Genomic DNA, 16619 nt, shown 5'->3' with positions numbered 1-16619 from the left:
GGATAGCACCGATTGCGCGATATTACGAAAATATATTTTTATGTCATACAGTATACACTTTACTGCATGCTACAAACAAATATAGAAGTTCAGTAGCACGGCAGTTTGCCGAGCATTTGATAAAGCATTGTTTGTTTTGCTTACGGCCATACTGTACTGTATGTGTACATGTAAATGAACGGATACGTATGATGACATATAACAGTGTTGTAGTGGTGTCCCATTATTTTAACCCTTCCCCTTTCCACTTCGTTTCAAGGGACAAGGGGAAGGGTCGAGGGGTAGGGGAAGGGGTAGAAAACAGAATTGGAATTGGGCTTAAATCTATTCAGGCACCAATGAATTGTCTGAAAGATACCCAAAATGTCTGTCCTGTTTGACAGTAGTGACAAAGCATTCACCCACACCACTCCGCCCAGGCAAGTGTCAACACAGCAGGTGTTTCTGCTCCCTCTCAACCAGGACAAATGGCCAAACACAGCCCCTTTGCTGATAAACATCAGGGTGCCTGACTGATAAAGACATGTCCCAAACTCCTCTGGTGTAGCTCGCACTCACCTCGGCAGTAGGGCAGAGGGAAGTCCCATGCAGCCGTGCCTGAGGATGTGGCCAGGCAGGAAAGCACCGCGTGGCCTTCCAGAACAAAACCCTGGCTGCAGCTGTAGCGGATCTTATCCCCGATGTTGAAAGTGGAGCCCTGCTGGAGGCCATTCTGCAGTTGCCCAGGGTTGCCACAAGTGTAACTAGGAAGAGCTGTCAAAGAAACACAAAGTTAGATTAATAACAACCTTCAGCTGTCCACCTTGCAAAAACAACCAGTGCTTTATTTGTGAAGGACACTAACAGAAACTAATTAACAGCACTCATGGCAAAGCAGGTGGCCAATTTACAACCGATACACAAAGTGTAAATCAAAGACACAAATGCCATAATGTTACCATTGCACCTTTTTTTTTTTTATCCCTGACTACTGAATTTGAAATGTTTTGCAGTCATTAGGCATGTAGTGCAGGAGTGCATAATACAGAGCTCATAATCTTGTAGGGAGCACAAATAGTTCATGCTTAACCAAATTAACGCAACCCCCTCACTCATCACATAGCTCATTGCTCTTAACCTTTTTTGCCTCTTCTTAAACACATGGCTACATAACTACAAAGGGTGCAATTTGTATTCCTTTGAAAAAAAAAAAAAAGGACATTGTGTGGAAGTACAGTATCATCATAATTCCTCATGAAATCAGAAACCTGATTTATTTACACACTATTTTTAACTATCATGCTTATCATCATGTTGAAGTCAAAAATATTTTAAGCTCCTTTAACACACTCACAGTAGAAAGAACCCCAAATGGATTCCTTGCCACTATGCATGTTATGGTTACAGTAAGTCTTTAAAGGCTCTGTGTTACTAATCAGAAGGTTGGCACTGCCATGCTGCAACTGTTGGGGCTTTGAGCAAGGGCCTTAACCCATTCTGGTCCAGGGGCCCTGTGCTCTCTGTCCCCAAATTCTTATCAACCTTGGATAAAATTTAGTGTACTGTAATGTGTATAAGACAAATAAAGGCTTCTTCTTAGTGTGTTTCAGAAGCACAACTGATGCTTTGCTTAGTCTAGTAAAAGTAAAAGTGTAAACGTATTTTAAAAGCATAAAATAATAGTGTCTGAAAATATACAGTATGGAACAGCTTGGTAATTTTATTCCCTATACCTATATTCATCTTATATAACACTTGGGAGCCTATCCCGAAAGACCTATGGCACAAGGCAGGGTACCGGAGTACCCAAAAGAAACACATCAAGCAGAGGGAGTACATGCACACTCCATGCACACAGACCTAAGGTGGGAATCGAACCCTGGACCCTGATGGTGCAAGGTCACAGTGCTACCTACTACACCACTATGCAGCCTCCACCACAGCCACATGTAAAGTCTCCCCTCCCTCCAGTGTAATAAATTATCTCTTCATAAATACATTACGGCATTGAGCAGACGCCCTTATCCAGAACGATTATTTAAAAAAATCTCATTATACATCTGAGCAGTTGAGGGTAAAAGGCCTTGCTCAAGGGCCCAACAGTGGCAACTTGGTTGTGGTAGGGTTTGAACCTGGGACCTTCCGAACCGTAGTCCAATGCCTTAACCAGTGAGATACCCCTGACACACATAATAAATAAATATTAACTGGTGGCAACAAGATGTAAAATAGTGTTCCTGATATTGGTTTATACAGTATACAAGCGGTTTAAATGCATAACTGAACTTGGTGGAAGAGCCAAGATACAGCACCCCAGAGCAGACATGGTGAAGGATCTTGCTCAGGTGCCCAACAATGGCAGCTTGGTGGAACTGGAGCTTGATCCGACCTGATCAGCACCCCAGAGCCTAACCCTTTGAGCTGCCGCTGCCCAACAAAATGATTTGTATAAAAGTAAAACAAGTGTATGGTATGGTTTGGTCAGCTTGTATTGGGGCGTTGGTGGCTCAGTGATGGGTTAAGGTTTAGGTTCATTTCCCAGCCAATATCCAAATCCAGGCTCTGCATACAGTACCGGTCCCTAGCGTGAGTGTTGCATCAGGAAGGGCATCTGGCATAAGACCCGTGCCTGTGTATGTGTTAAGTTTGTAGGTGCTAATTGGCGCAGTTTTTCCCTTGGAATAAAGTTAAACACTACGTGTGAACTGATGTTAAACTGGATGAGGTGATACAAGGTGTACAGCAGGAGCACATAATTACACAAATACACTGAATTAAGTCAGTGTTGACTGCGGTCCTGGAGTTATTCTATTTAAAATTCATGTATTTTACTAGTATGTTAAAAGATCTTACAAACCGAGTGGAGTCAAAGTTTTCCTTCGCTCTTTACAAACAAAAGACACATCCCTAGGGGTATTGCTCCAGTGAGAAGCATCTGCAAAGATTTGATCTTCGTTTTTCACAGAATGGGCAAAAAAAAAAATGAAACAAATAAATGAAGTTCATATGAATCTTTGAAAGAGCTAGCTTTCCATAGCGAGAAGCCTTATCGTTTCATAAAACCTTTACTCGCTTTTTTGATTCTTCTACTCTTTTAATACTTTCAGTCCTTTCTCTGTTACTTTTAAGATTTCCATCTTGTCAGTTAAAACATAAAGATGATATACTCAGTGCAGAGATACGCATCGGCGTAGTTTCGCCACATTGCCCAAGGCGCGCATTCCTCTGATTAACATCCAGACCTATTTCCTGCTTCATAGTATCCACTGCTGTTACATAAAACCCACTATAAAATGCTCTTCACACCCTTATTTTAGCATGGAGATGTTGGCATGTAGCTCCCTGAGCGCTCATAATGCATACTACATGCGGCCCCGCTATAGAGTGGACCTGTCAGGGAGGATCAACCTTTGTGAAAGGTGCAAAGAGCAAACTGCGTATTTATAAAGGACTGGGGAAAAATGTCAAGCTGACTTGTTCAAAGATGAACAGAGAGAGAGAGAGAAAGAGAGAGATACTCTGTTTACCAGTTCCTGGGGTGATTAGTTCTAGGCAATGAATTAATCAGTTGGGGCTTGATGTATGAGCAAAAGGTTTGAATTTGGCAGAAAATGGAGACTGATGACATTCCTGACAACAACTCACTCAATGCTAATCAGTGACAACTAAGCCGAAACCATGTGTGGTGAAAATGGTTTTAGGGGCAAACTAATCAGTGAATAGGCAGATAATTCCAATTCCCAAACTGCTCTCTAAACATAACAGATGGAGATTAATTAACAGCACCAGAGCTCAACAACATGGAGGGAAACCAGGTGCTCAGGTGGTGCGCTGACATTAAGAGCACCAAGAACATATCACAGACAATAACACTGATTATACTGTATCTTCTACACCTGTATATTCTCGTCAGGCTTATACAGTGGTGGCCAAAGGTAGTCAGACAAGAGTGAAATGTTGTAATGGTGTTCGCAAACTTTTAAAATAATGACAATCAAGATAGTGATAAAGATTTGCACTTAATATTTATTATAATGTCCTATATTCTTCATGGACATAGAGCCTAAAAGAGGTCTGCTGTACCCTGGCATCACTTGCTCATCACTTCCCCATGCCTGCTTGATTGCTTGTATAGAAATTTACCATGAAAATTCTCTAGTTTTAGGCAATTTTGTGTTGACACCTCAGCTTCAAAAAGTAAGAGTTCAGAGTTCTGCCACATATTTGTTCTATTCATTAACTATACCAGCTCTTAGTTTTAATTAGGCAACCCTTCAACCTGATAATCAGTGACCTGTTTCTTTTGTGCACTGTGAGAACTATAATACATGACATACTGTATGCTGTATTAATACTTTTGGTCAGCAGTGTAGCTAAGCAGTTCAAGAATCCAACTCTGGATATGAACTCAAAATATTTTCTAGAGAAGAAAAAAAAAAAAACAGTCCAATGTTTCTCACTCACTATTGATACCACATGTATTCAGGGTCGCGGAAGGGCCTTGAGCCTATCCCAGAAGGCTTAGGGCACGAGGTGGGGCACACCCTGGACAGGGTGCCAATTCATCACAGGGCACACACACTACAGGCAATTTGGAGCGTGTCTTTGCCCACCAATATACAATCTCCATGCACACAGGGACGGGAATCAAGTCTGGACCCTGGCGGTACAAGGCAACAGTGCTAACCGCTACACCACCGTGCAGCTCCAGTGTTTTTTTAATATGTAAAAGGATTTAAAAGTTTACCTGTGTTACATTTATCACAAAAGTCTCTTTATGGAATTATAAATAAGCTTATTGAGAAATAGAATGTCACAAAAATCGAAATGAGACTAAGACTAAAGTGGTCAAAATGGGTCACCATTCATATTAGCTGAACCCCTTAAAACTTTTAAAAGCCATTTTTTTTGTTTTGTTTTGATTTTTTTTTTTTTTTTTTTTTTTAATAAACATATATATGACTCAGAATTGTGCAGTATTAAGTCACATATTCTTTTTTTTCTACCAATCCAGGCAGTATGGTAAACTGAATTTTTTCATTTTAACCAACTATACAAACATGACTCAGCAAAAAAATAAAAAATAATAATAATAAGCACGACTCTGCTCTTTAGACCTCCGGACCTTGATATAAACTCCCCCGCCTTGTTTTTCTAGCGCGGAGAAAGCCTGAGATCCATTAACGATGATATTTCACCAGCCGTGCCCTTTCCAGCAGCCCCGCCCCTTCGCACACCTGCAGAAGCAGAAGGTTGAGGCCGCCTATCTAGCGAGCCTACGGAGTGAGACAAAAGGTTTAGGCGCACGCCCATCACAGGCGCATGCAGTGACAACAAAGTGATGATAACTTTTGTTCTACCTGAAATATCCAAAAAAAAAAAAAAAAAAAACAGTTTAAAGTCTGTAGTCTCTCCGTTAATACACACAGTGCCAGGCATCCATATAAGCACATCTATTTTTTTTTCTTATTATGATTGACCTTTTAAAATTAATATCTCCTAACAACAATGCAAATGCCTTACTGGACGTTTGAAAATCGAGTTAAAACAATATTTGAGTATAACAGAATTGTGAATGTAATCTTACAAATTTAGGAAAGCACTATCTACCTTCTTTTACATCATGCGGCCTGAATGACGTACACACTTGGATGTCCATTTTTATTTCCATTTAAACTTATTCCTGTGAAGCAGAATCTATAAAGATAATAAGAAGATATTTTTAGATTTGTTTTCCTGGTCTCGTCATCCTCACAGAAGGTTATTTTTTTATTATTATTATTTTTCCCCACATTTATGCCACAGAAATAGCTCGTTATTGAGATTGTTTCACAGTAGGAATGCACTTATTACTTTTTTTCCCCTTCCTAACACTTTTATCTAAGCAGAACAAAGCTTGATCTTCTTGAAATCCCATGATGGGAATAAGTACTGCGCAAGAGTTGCATTTACACCCCGGCCAAGCCTATTTACACCAAATACACAAAGTACATCCAAGACAATATCCCAGTGCAACCCTCTCGTTTCGGTCCAGTGCATCTGAAACTTGTGGAGTCAGATTAAGCACTCTGTGTGAGCTAGACAAATGAGAGTGCATGTGCCGAGAAAAAAAAAAAAAAAAAAACACCTCTCAGTGTTAGAAGTTACATTGTGGAAACAATCTCGACACACAAGCCCATTAGGTCAATGAGAAGTTTCTGCTCTCTTGAGAATCAGTTCAATCAATTCATCACATTTGTGGGGAAGATTAATTATCTACTGTATCTATACAGCTGAGAGGACATGCAGGCCAATGGTGACCATTGTATTTATTCTCATTTGTACAACCATGGTTGGTCTCCAGTCTCCAGTCAACACTCACATGCACATTCACACACTACAGCCCATTGGAAAATGCCAATTTACCTAATCTGCATGTTTTTGGACTGTGGAAGGAACCTGGAAAAAATCACAGGGAGAACATGCAAACTCCATGCACACAGACCCAGCGTGGGAATCGAACCCAAGCCCTGGAGGAGAAAGGTGACAGTGCTAACCACTAAGCCACTATGCTGCCAAGCTTATGCAAGACTATTATATTATGTTTACTTTAAATTTAATCCAGGAAATAGTACTTTTTTGTGTAAGTCATTCAAAGCTGGCGGCACAGTGGTCGTGTGTACAGTTCCCACAGACAGCTGCGTCTCTTATTCCAATTTTTTACCATATTAGGACCTCTGGTCAACATTTATACACACATTCACTTACTACAGCAGGTTCTTTGGGAACGTCAATCAGCTTAATCTGCAAACCGGAGTGCCCAGAGGAAAACCACTTACCATGGGGAGAACTCCATACACACAGACTCAAACCCGGACTCTGGAGGTGCAAGGTGACAGTGCTAATCACTAAGCCACAGTGCTACCATTATTATTATTATTATTACTCATAGGTCCCACTTTTCCATACTAAACATGGACTCTAACCACTCAAGCTGGTCTTGAATGTGTGGCTGTTTTCTGTGTTGAAAGATTTAAGGCTTTCTTGCAAAAAGGATAAATAATGATAAAAAAAAAAGTTACATCCCACAGAGGGTGGCATCTTCTTAAGCAAAGCGTGAAGAAAATCAGCTTTGTTCAGCCACCTGTGTAAATGCTATCACTGAAGAACGATTTTATTTATTTATTTTAAAATTTTTTTTGAAAGACCTTTTCTTCTCCAATCTGAAGGAATATGGCACTTACTGTAGATTCAACTTGGCTTTCTATTTTGTCTTTTATTGACTTTCCTTCCTATGTAGACGAGCATGAGTTCAATCTGAACAGACATCCTTGCCAGGGGAAAATATATAAAATAGTATTTTATTAATAAATTGATAGATTAAAATAGGTGGCACAGAGGCTTAGTGGTTAGCACTGTCGCTTTGCACATACAAGATCTGAGTTTGATTTCCGCCTTGGGTCTGTATGCATGGAGTTTGCATGTTCTGCCTATGCATGCTTGGGTTTCCTTCCACAGTTCAAAGACATGCAGATTATGCATTAATATGAGTGTGTGTGTGTGTCCTGAGATGGAATGGTACCCCATTCAGGGTGTACCCAGCCTTGTGCCCAAAGGTTCCTGGGATAGGCTCCTGCATACCCCCCCCCCCCCCCCTGTATACAGGATAAAGTGGTATAGACGATGAGTAAGAGAGAGAGAGAGAGATTAAAAGAAATAATAATGCATTAACTGTATGCGAAAAAGATGCAAAAAATGTGATTATTATACTATGTCTGATTATAACTCCACAATGCTGTGAACACTGTTTCTCATACTTAGATGTCGAGGGTGTTCTCTCTCAGGTAAGTTTATTGAATTTGCCCCCCAACACTTAGCTGCCAGCAGGAACTCAGGTGTTAGTGCGGGCAGGGTGTCTGCACAACACATGTAATTAAAGAGCCCACTGCACCTGAGACTTAGTGAAGGAGAACACTGTTAGTAACATTATCCCCCTTTAATTGGCTGAACAGCTGCCCAGAGACACACTGCTTTGATTCTTGATTCATTCATTACAATTTTTCTTTCTTTTTTTTTTCATGCTTTCAAGCTGTGTTGTTATAAGCCACCTACAAAGTCAACCGATTACATGCATGGCTGGCTCATAATCACATGTGATAACTACATGTGCAGGGTAGGACTTCAAATGATTAAAAACAGGTAAAAGCAGACGTCACTTAGAGCAGTTCTTTTTAAAATGATGCAGTGCAGGTTAGTTTAATCTAAATTCCTTAGATATCCTTTAAACAAACTCTAAAAATAAAGAGAAAGTATGTGAGTTATTACCTGGCATTCCATTGGTTGTTTCGGTGCTACAGTATTACTTCATTATTCTTTTTTTTCCCACTAAGAATTGCCTTTGGATGGGAAGCTAAAAGCAGACATACAGTACTCAGCACACATTGTCTAGTCACAAAATAAAATCACAAAATGGACAAATGTTTTAGAAATGCAGCTGCCTATATCCTTTCAGGTGAGTGAGTAACAGTTTGCATAATTTCGTTCGTTTTATGGCATCGCTGAAAACTCATCATATAACGCATCGCTCAACTCTACTAGAGTCATTGTTGAGCTCCTGATGAATATTAGATTTTATATTCCCGTCTAACTGATTCAAGAAGAAATTGAGAGAACAGACAGCCTCATAATACACTAAAAAAATACAAAAAGGAAAGTCTCAGAGCCATATAAGAAGTATTAGTACATTCTGTTCAAACAGACACAGTCACACTGTCATAGCCAAAAGTATTTAGATAAAAATTTAATAAGTGAAATTTTTGTTTTAATGACATTGATAATTTTTCTTCAATAATGATCATTAAGATATTAATATATTATTAGTTTGTGCAGTGAAATACATTCTATCAATATATATCATAAAGTCCTTTATTCTTTAAAACCTGCTGGATCCAGCTGGGCATAAACGCATTTTCCACGCCTGAGCAAATGCTTTCGAAAGATCATGCGCAGAGGATGTTTTTTTGACTACTACTGCATTCTTAACCATTTTGTCCAACAGTTTTTTATAGGGTTAAAAGGTTTACAGATGACTCAGGCCATGGCTTCAGAAGCTGGTTATCATTGTCCCATAGGCAGTGTTTCAGTTAATTAGCACAATTATTCAGACAGATAGTCTAGAACTAGGTTTGGTTAGAGAAAAAACTATAATGCATGACATATGTTGTCTGAATACTTTTGGCCACTGCTGTGTTTGTGTAATATTATATATATATATATATATATATATACATACATACCGTATGTTGCCATCTCAGCTGCTCAGCTGAATCTCATGAAGGAAAGTAGGTTTCTTACACTTTCAGCTAGACTTTCATCCGTACTAAACCGTAATGAATCGTAATGCTGTTTCTTGTCTTAAACGTTTACTCAACACAGTGGGTGGGTGAACACTAAGTGAACGTTGGGTAAAACTGTGCAGACCCTGGAGGAGCTGTGATGTTTGTACTACTGTGGTGTTTGTGCTTCTTTAAAGCATTTCCAGAACTGCATAAATCAGATCACTTTAAACATACCATGGAGCCCTGTGACTACAATGCTGAAATGCAATGAAATGGATTTTTTTTTTTTTTCATTTTATGCATCCTCTCACCTAGCTGCTCCGTGTTGCTTGATTCTCCTGAAGAGCAAACCCAAAGGAGGTGGCTTTTTTGTTGTTGTTGTTGTTTATTATTGAATCTCACTTGGAAGGCCAATGACTCAAAAATTACAAACCGCTCCTTTAAACCTCTAAGGCAAAAGACATGTTACATTCATTATCCTCTCTTTGAGATATCTAAAAGAAAAAGAGATAAACGAGAAAGTGCATGACAGGAAAAGAATGCCGCCAAAATACTCCTTTTGATTCCTTAAGGTGACCCCTGCAAATTTTGATCCTCTAAACAAGCCTCTGTTTCTTCACTTATGGTTTTATGGAATTTAACAAGCACCCAGGTATAAAAGGTTTATTAAAATCTCTGTTTACATTCGCTTCAGAGTAACCCCATTGCACATCCAACAAAATTCCACGCAAGGTGAGCATCTCCAACAATATAAACAGACCTTGGATCTCACAGAAGACACAGAATTACCTGATTTAATCTTCAACATGGTGTGAAAGACCTAAACAAATAAACAGAGTGAGCTGATCTGTGCTCCTTCCCTCTCTGCCGCTCGCCTGGTTGCCAGGGAAACAGACCTGGGGCCACCTGGGAACCTGCTGGACGAGTGGATGAGCTAGAAATACCGCGTGAGGGGTGTGTGGAATGAAGTGTGGAGGTGAAGGGAGTCCTGCGGGTGTGTGTAGCTGTGAATGTGCGTGGCGTGAGCCCGTTCACCTTGTGCCAATTCATACTTTAAAGGGACTCGCATCAGGTTGGAGACTATCTTTATGCCGCTTACGGGTTGCAGATCTCAGGCTGAAACTTTGCCGTGCCAAACCTTTCCGAGAGCTTACTTACAGGGTGACTCAAATTGCCTCTTTTGAGAACAAGGTACACAAACTGATATCGTTTGACACTATGTATGTACATTTGAGGATTTTTCTTCGGTAGAGCTGTGAATCATACTGTAGGTAGACTGACGATTTGATTCTTATGTGAAAATGTTTGAATTAATTCTGAATTGAAACTTTACCTTAAATCAACCTACAAAAGATAAATTAATTTGAAAAATCCATGGATCGTATAGGGTACATGGCTCGACTAGCTGGGCTATAGAATAATGCTCATTTAAATGCTATTCTACATTTATACATTTAAAAAAAAAAGAAAGGAAAAGGAGAAAATAACTAAACTTGAATTCCAACTTGTAGGTCTCAGTCTTTAGAGGTTAAGTTTCCCGAACAGTTAAGGGAAACAAATTTTAAATCATTTTTGACTGTCAGAATTAAGCAACTACTGTGACATACCAGGGGTTTCTACTGATAATAATGCATCATGCTACTATATATAGTTACTTTTTTCATTGTTAATCCATCATCTTCTGGAAATTTATAGCAATGTCTGCATTTAAATAAACCCAACTGCATTATCTTGCTATATACTTCCCAAATCCCAGTATTGTGTGTTCACTGTATTTTTCATTGCGTCATGTCCTAATAGTGTCCACCATATGGTGGACACATACTGTATATATATATATATATATATATATATATATATATATATATATATATATATATATATATACCCATTTTAACGGGGCTCACATAAGGTATAATGGCTAATAAGCAGTTGCACATGTGGTCTGTTCCCTTGTTACATCATGCTGTCATGACTATCCAAGCAAATAAAGGGCTTGGAGGTGGTTTCTAAATGTTACTTTGCATTTGGTAGCTGTTCACGCAAATTCTCTACAAGAGCTCCAACGAGGTGTTTATGCAAGTGAAGGAGGCCAACGTTAGGCTAAAAAACACAACAACAACCCCCCCCCTCCCCCCCTACCAAATACATTGCAAATACATGGGGAATGGCCAATACAACGGTTTGAATAATTCATAAAAAGACAGAATTAACTGGCCAACTCAGCAACAGTAAATGGTCTGAAGGATGACAGAAGACAACAAGTGGGTGACCACAGCATGATGTCCATCGTGGAGAAAAACCTTTTACAACATCTAGCCAAGTCAAGAAGACCCTTCAGGAGGTACTGTAGGCATGTCTTTTTCAGTCTACAGTCTACAGTCAAGAGACAGTTTTATGAAGTAAATACAGACCCTTCAGAACAAGGTGCGAATGACTGGTAACATTCATGAAAGGCCAGATTCAGCTTTGCCAGAAAACTAGGCATGGTTATGGCATGTACAGTATGGCTGCCAATGGAACTGGGTCACTAGTGTTTATTCAATAATAGACTTCTTCTGATAAAAGTAGTAGGATGAATTCTGAAGTGCATAGGGCTATACATTTAGCTTAGAAATTGCAAATGCTGATAGGTGCTGCCTCATATACCGTAGCAGATGGAGAATAACCCAAAACTTACAGTTAAAGCTACCCAAGGGTTTCTTAAGGGAAATTGGAAAGTCTTTACTGGCCAAGTCAGGTACCTGATTTCAACCAAAGCTTTTCACATACTAAAGACCAGATGTGGGTAAAGTACACAAATCCTGTATTTAAGTAAAAGTAGAAAGGCAAACATTTCTCAAGTAAAAGAGGTCCATAAGTTAAATTACATAAGTACTTAGTTAAGAAAGTATCACATCTAAATTGCTTGTATTAGCCCACAGTAGCCCTCATCATAACAAAAACTCTCTTTCTCTCTCTCTCTCTCTCTCTCTCTGCCTACCGATGGTGAACACTCTGTTTTCATCAGTCTACAATTCGCTCTGCTTCTGATTCTGATTCCTGCATGAAATACACTAAACCACTGCGGTTAGGTAACACAAAGCCATGCAGAAAATTTGTTATAAGAAAAAGTAACGATATTTGCTGTACTTTTGAGCAGTGTTAAAGTTAAAAGTACATTTTAATGAAAACACTCAAGTACAACTATGTGTAATGTATACTTGAATACAGTAACGAAGTACATGTACTCAGTTACCGCACTGATTAACTGAAGGCAGAAACTAGCAACAGCTGAAGGCAGCTGCTGTAAAGGCCTGGCAAGGCATGTCCATGTGTTCCAGACTTTTCATTGACGGCAAAAGATTTACATTTAATCAATTAAAAAGCAATCCTTAAGTAATAATTAACAATAATAATAATAATAATAATAATAATAATAAGTAACAAAGTAATAATGCTATGTTGTTCCATTATTTATGAGCCCCTCAAAAAGGAGTGTGTGTGAATAAATATGGTTGTCATTCCTAAATGTCTGAGTATACTCTTAAACTAAATATATAAATAGAGGGTTCACAAACACATTTAAAAAAAAAAATCATGATTTTGATGTTATTATCAGCAATATTCATGGTTACTTCTTCATAAGCACTGAAAAGGAATCTCAATTTACTACCTCACCACGTTCAACTGCTGTTGTGGCCAAAATGGGCACACTTTTAATTATAGTTCTGACGTGATATTTTGGTATCAAATCTTTCAGCGCTGTCATATAAACTCTGTGTGTATGTGTGTGTGTGTGTGTGTTTGTGTGCTCGTGCACGTATGCGTGTTTGTGTGTCTGGAAAGATTGCTGGGAGGCAGGAACAGTAAGCTACCCTATGTGGCCGTGTGAAATCAGTCCATGCCTAACAGGGTTCAAAGCCCAAATCAGAGTTAGCGGCTGCTAAATTGCACACAACGGCTGTCATGCATGAGATGAATCTTAAACGGGAAGTGGGGCAGATAAGGTTAGGAGCCAAGTTATTCAATAGAATATCAGAAAAAGCGAAATGAGAAATTTGGGAGGCAGAGAAAAGCTTGGGGCCTTCTGGTCAGGAAAAAAAACAAGTTAATGAAATTCTTTTGAAAAAGATTGTGCTGGCACACAAAAAAGCTGAATGACTGCGAACTGGAAGATCTGCAAAGAAATACACAATCTGTGAAGATCTGTGGTTATATTCCATTTCCCTGTCAATGCTATGCTGATATTTTATGCTGGTCCGATTTGCTTACACCATGAACCATCCACCACCGCTTTCAACGAGATAATGCATTGCAGCAGGAGTGGATAACAAACCTACAAAGGTCATGTGTGCACCTGTGGAGAGATCACAGCAGAGACATTTCTCATCCACACATCTGTCCCCTGCAGCTGCTACAGTCTCCTCTTGCTTCTAGTGCCACTGTATTGCCCCACAGAGAAAGTAAAATACAAAGCACATGCAGCATGTTGACGTTATGCACCATGTCCCTCTGAGCTAAACATCTCAATCTCATTCGTGAGCTTTATACCGGTTTTCAGGGATGATACAAAAGTACAAATGCCATAAACAAGTTTAGAGCCGAGAGGAAGCACCTGATGCGCAATGAGATCTACTCATGAGTAATAAAAATGTAACATATTTCACCAAGCGATACATACTATTCCAATTTCTAAAGCCATGTGTTTATTTCTTTCCCACATACACACACAGTGATATGCAAATCAGATGTGCAAACATCTGGATGTCTGTTTTTGAACACTTGGAACTGCAGGATAGCTGCATAGTGGCCAAACATGTTCAGATCACAAAATTACAATGCACTAATTTTATCCTTGGGGGAAAATATATATTATTCGAATTGTATGAACATCTAAACAGTCTTAACACTGGGTGTATGCTTCCAGCTAAATGCTGAATGTTTCTGAAGTTAGGAAATGATATTCAGAAAAGTAGTGATGTATGATGAAGGGTGAAAATTAAAGAAATATTATATATAGTGACTGAATATAGTAAAACTTGTCCTACAGTAGATGTGACTTTATTTCAGATACATACATCAGCAGCAAAGTTTCAGTGTGGTTTGTAACAAGTAATAAAAAAGTGAAAAGAAAAAATATATTTGTGGGGGGGTTTAATAAAAATGACATGTCATACCTGGTGGGTGAAATGTAACTAAAATAGGTAATAAATCCATATTTCTAGTACAAATTTATTCAAATTCAAATTTCAAATTCAAATTTTATTTGTCACATACACAAACATACACAGTACGAAATGTAGTGAAATGCATTAAAAACAAAGAAAAGGTGGTCGGAGCAGTCGTGACGGCAGCCGACCTCACCGGCGCCATCTTGGATAATTTATTATTTATATGGATTATTGAAACAAATTGTACATGTAATTTATTATATAGGAAAATAAAGCAAATCTCAATGTAGGCACCAGTGGCCTCAAATGCCTTATAAAGGAATTCGTTTAGGATATTGCTGATAACCTTCTGAATCCGTGCCTCCAAATCCTCCAGTATGCAAAGCTTTGTTCTGTGCAACTCTGTCTTATTGTAACCCAGGGAGGGGAAAAAAATCACATCTGGACTCCTTGGAGGCCATTCGAGAGGTCTGCGTAGTCCCAGCCAACATCCCAAAGAATGCTGGTCTAGCCACCCACACACAGTAAAAGTGAAATGGGGTGGTGCACCTTGGGGTGACGCTCTGATGGTACTACAAGTTCCATAGCCATTAAATATTGCCTAGTTAATTTGCACCCAGCCTGTGGAAATTAACCAACCCATGTTGTTGGTTATTTCTTAAAGGATGTTCTCTTCGTGTGCAGAATTTAAATGTTATTAATTTTGGAAATAAATAAATCAGAATTTTTTTTTTATTATTATTAATTAAATAACCCATCAACTTTGGAATTAGCTTCATTACAGTTATGCTTCTTTCGCAATGGTACTTGCAGTGCAACTTCTATTCTTATAAAAGATAAAAAAAAAAAAATTCAGCAGTCCTTTGGATCATTTAAAAGGTCTACCTTTGAAAACTCGATCCAGGACCTGAAAAGGAAGCCTTGTACTATAGGGTTTTCCGTGGAACCTTTAATACTAACAAATCAAAGAACCCTTTAGGTTGTTAGGGATGTTTTTCTGAAGCTACACTTGTTTGAAATATTGTTTGAGTGCCTTTGCACATGTGAAAAGGTGGGTGCTTTTCCATACTCAGATCAGGAACCCCTAGAAACTGCAACATCTGACTTCATCTCTGTCAAAGTGCAATTCTGTTAAGTTTTAAAGTGTTTAAAACATTCCAACTTTTAGAAAGTCACATTAGGAGTTTCTGCCAAATACTATAGACCAGAGCAAGACACAAAAGGTGGGTATTCTTTTGATAAAAGTTGAAGTTTTCAATTGTATAAGTAATAAAACACAATGTTTTGAATTTACTTAAGGCATGAAAGTATGAAGAAATGGAAGAATCTAAATGTAAATTATTCCACACTGATTTCACTTAATGAGGGTAATTTTAATGCCATTTTAATTTTAGTTCACCAAGGAATCAAGAAAAACATTAGCTAAATGTTACCTGACAGCTCTAGCCCTAATCTTTTAAAATATTACAGTAAGCAAGCATGTTAATAACCTACAAAATTAGCTAAATGCAAATAGCTTGCTTTAACAAAACAAATTAATGTGACTTAATTCAAAGTGTTCAGAGCAACAGCCAGATTACAATGATGCTATTAGGTCTTCGTAGCTGGTGCAGATGTTTTGTTAGGACTATATAATAATCAGCCCCAACATTATGGTTTAAAATTGAATGGGTTCCCTTTTGCTGCCAAAGAAAGTCGTGAAACATGGACGCCACCAAATCTCTGAAGGTATGCTGTGGTATCCGGCACCAAGATATTACAGGCAGAACCTTTGTGTCCTGTAAATTGTGGTGAGACCTTCATGGACTGGATTAGTTTATCCTGCACATTGCAGAGATGCTCGATCTGGAGAATTTAGAGGCCAAGTCGAACCACAAACTCATTGTTGTGTTCCTCAAGCCATTATTGGACCATTTTTTTTATTTGGACCATTTTAGTCAGCAGCAATGTTTAGGTGGGTGGTACATACTGTATAAAAGTATCCACATCCACATGAATAGCAGAATCCAAGGTTTCCCAGCAGGCCATTGGCCAAACAATTGCGCTGTCTCTCCCGATGTCATCCTGGTGCCATCTTTTTCCAATGGAAGCAATGCACACATACCTGCTGATCTACATGATGTAAAAGAAAATGTGATTTACAAGACCGGGCCACCTTCTTCCACTGCTC

The 16619-nt window shown here is 38.8% G+C and overlaps 1 protein-coding gene across 1 annotated transcript in view; it reads right to left on the bottom strand.

Annotated features, from left to right (window-relative positions):
- The window catches only part of csmd2 (CUB and Sushi multiple domains 2), a 393418-nt gene that overhangs the window by 271180 nt on the left and 105619 nt on the right, over nt 1-16619 (bottom strand). Inside the window, exon 4 of the mRNA XM_053492012.1 lies at nt 559-753. Coding sequence (XP_053347987.1) covers nt 559-753 — 195 coding nt within the window. The remainder of the gene's footprint in view (nt 1-558; nt 754-16619) is intronic.

Source organism: Clarias gariepinus, chromosome 3, assembly GCF_024256425.1.
Source record: "Clarias gariepinus isolate MV-2021 ecotype Netherlands chromosome 3, CGAR_prim_01v2, whole genome shotgun sequence".
NCBI lineage: Eukaryota > Metazoa > Chordata > Actinopteri > Siluriformes > Clariidae > Clarias > Clarias gariepinus.
This window is presented reverse-complemented; position numbering and strand designations above follow the sequence as displayed.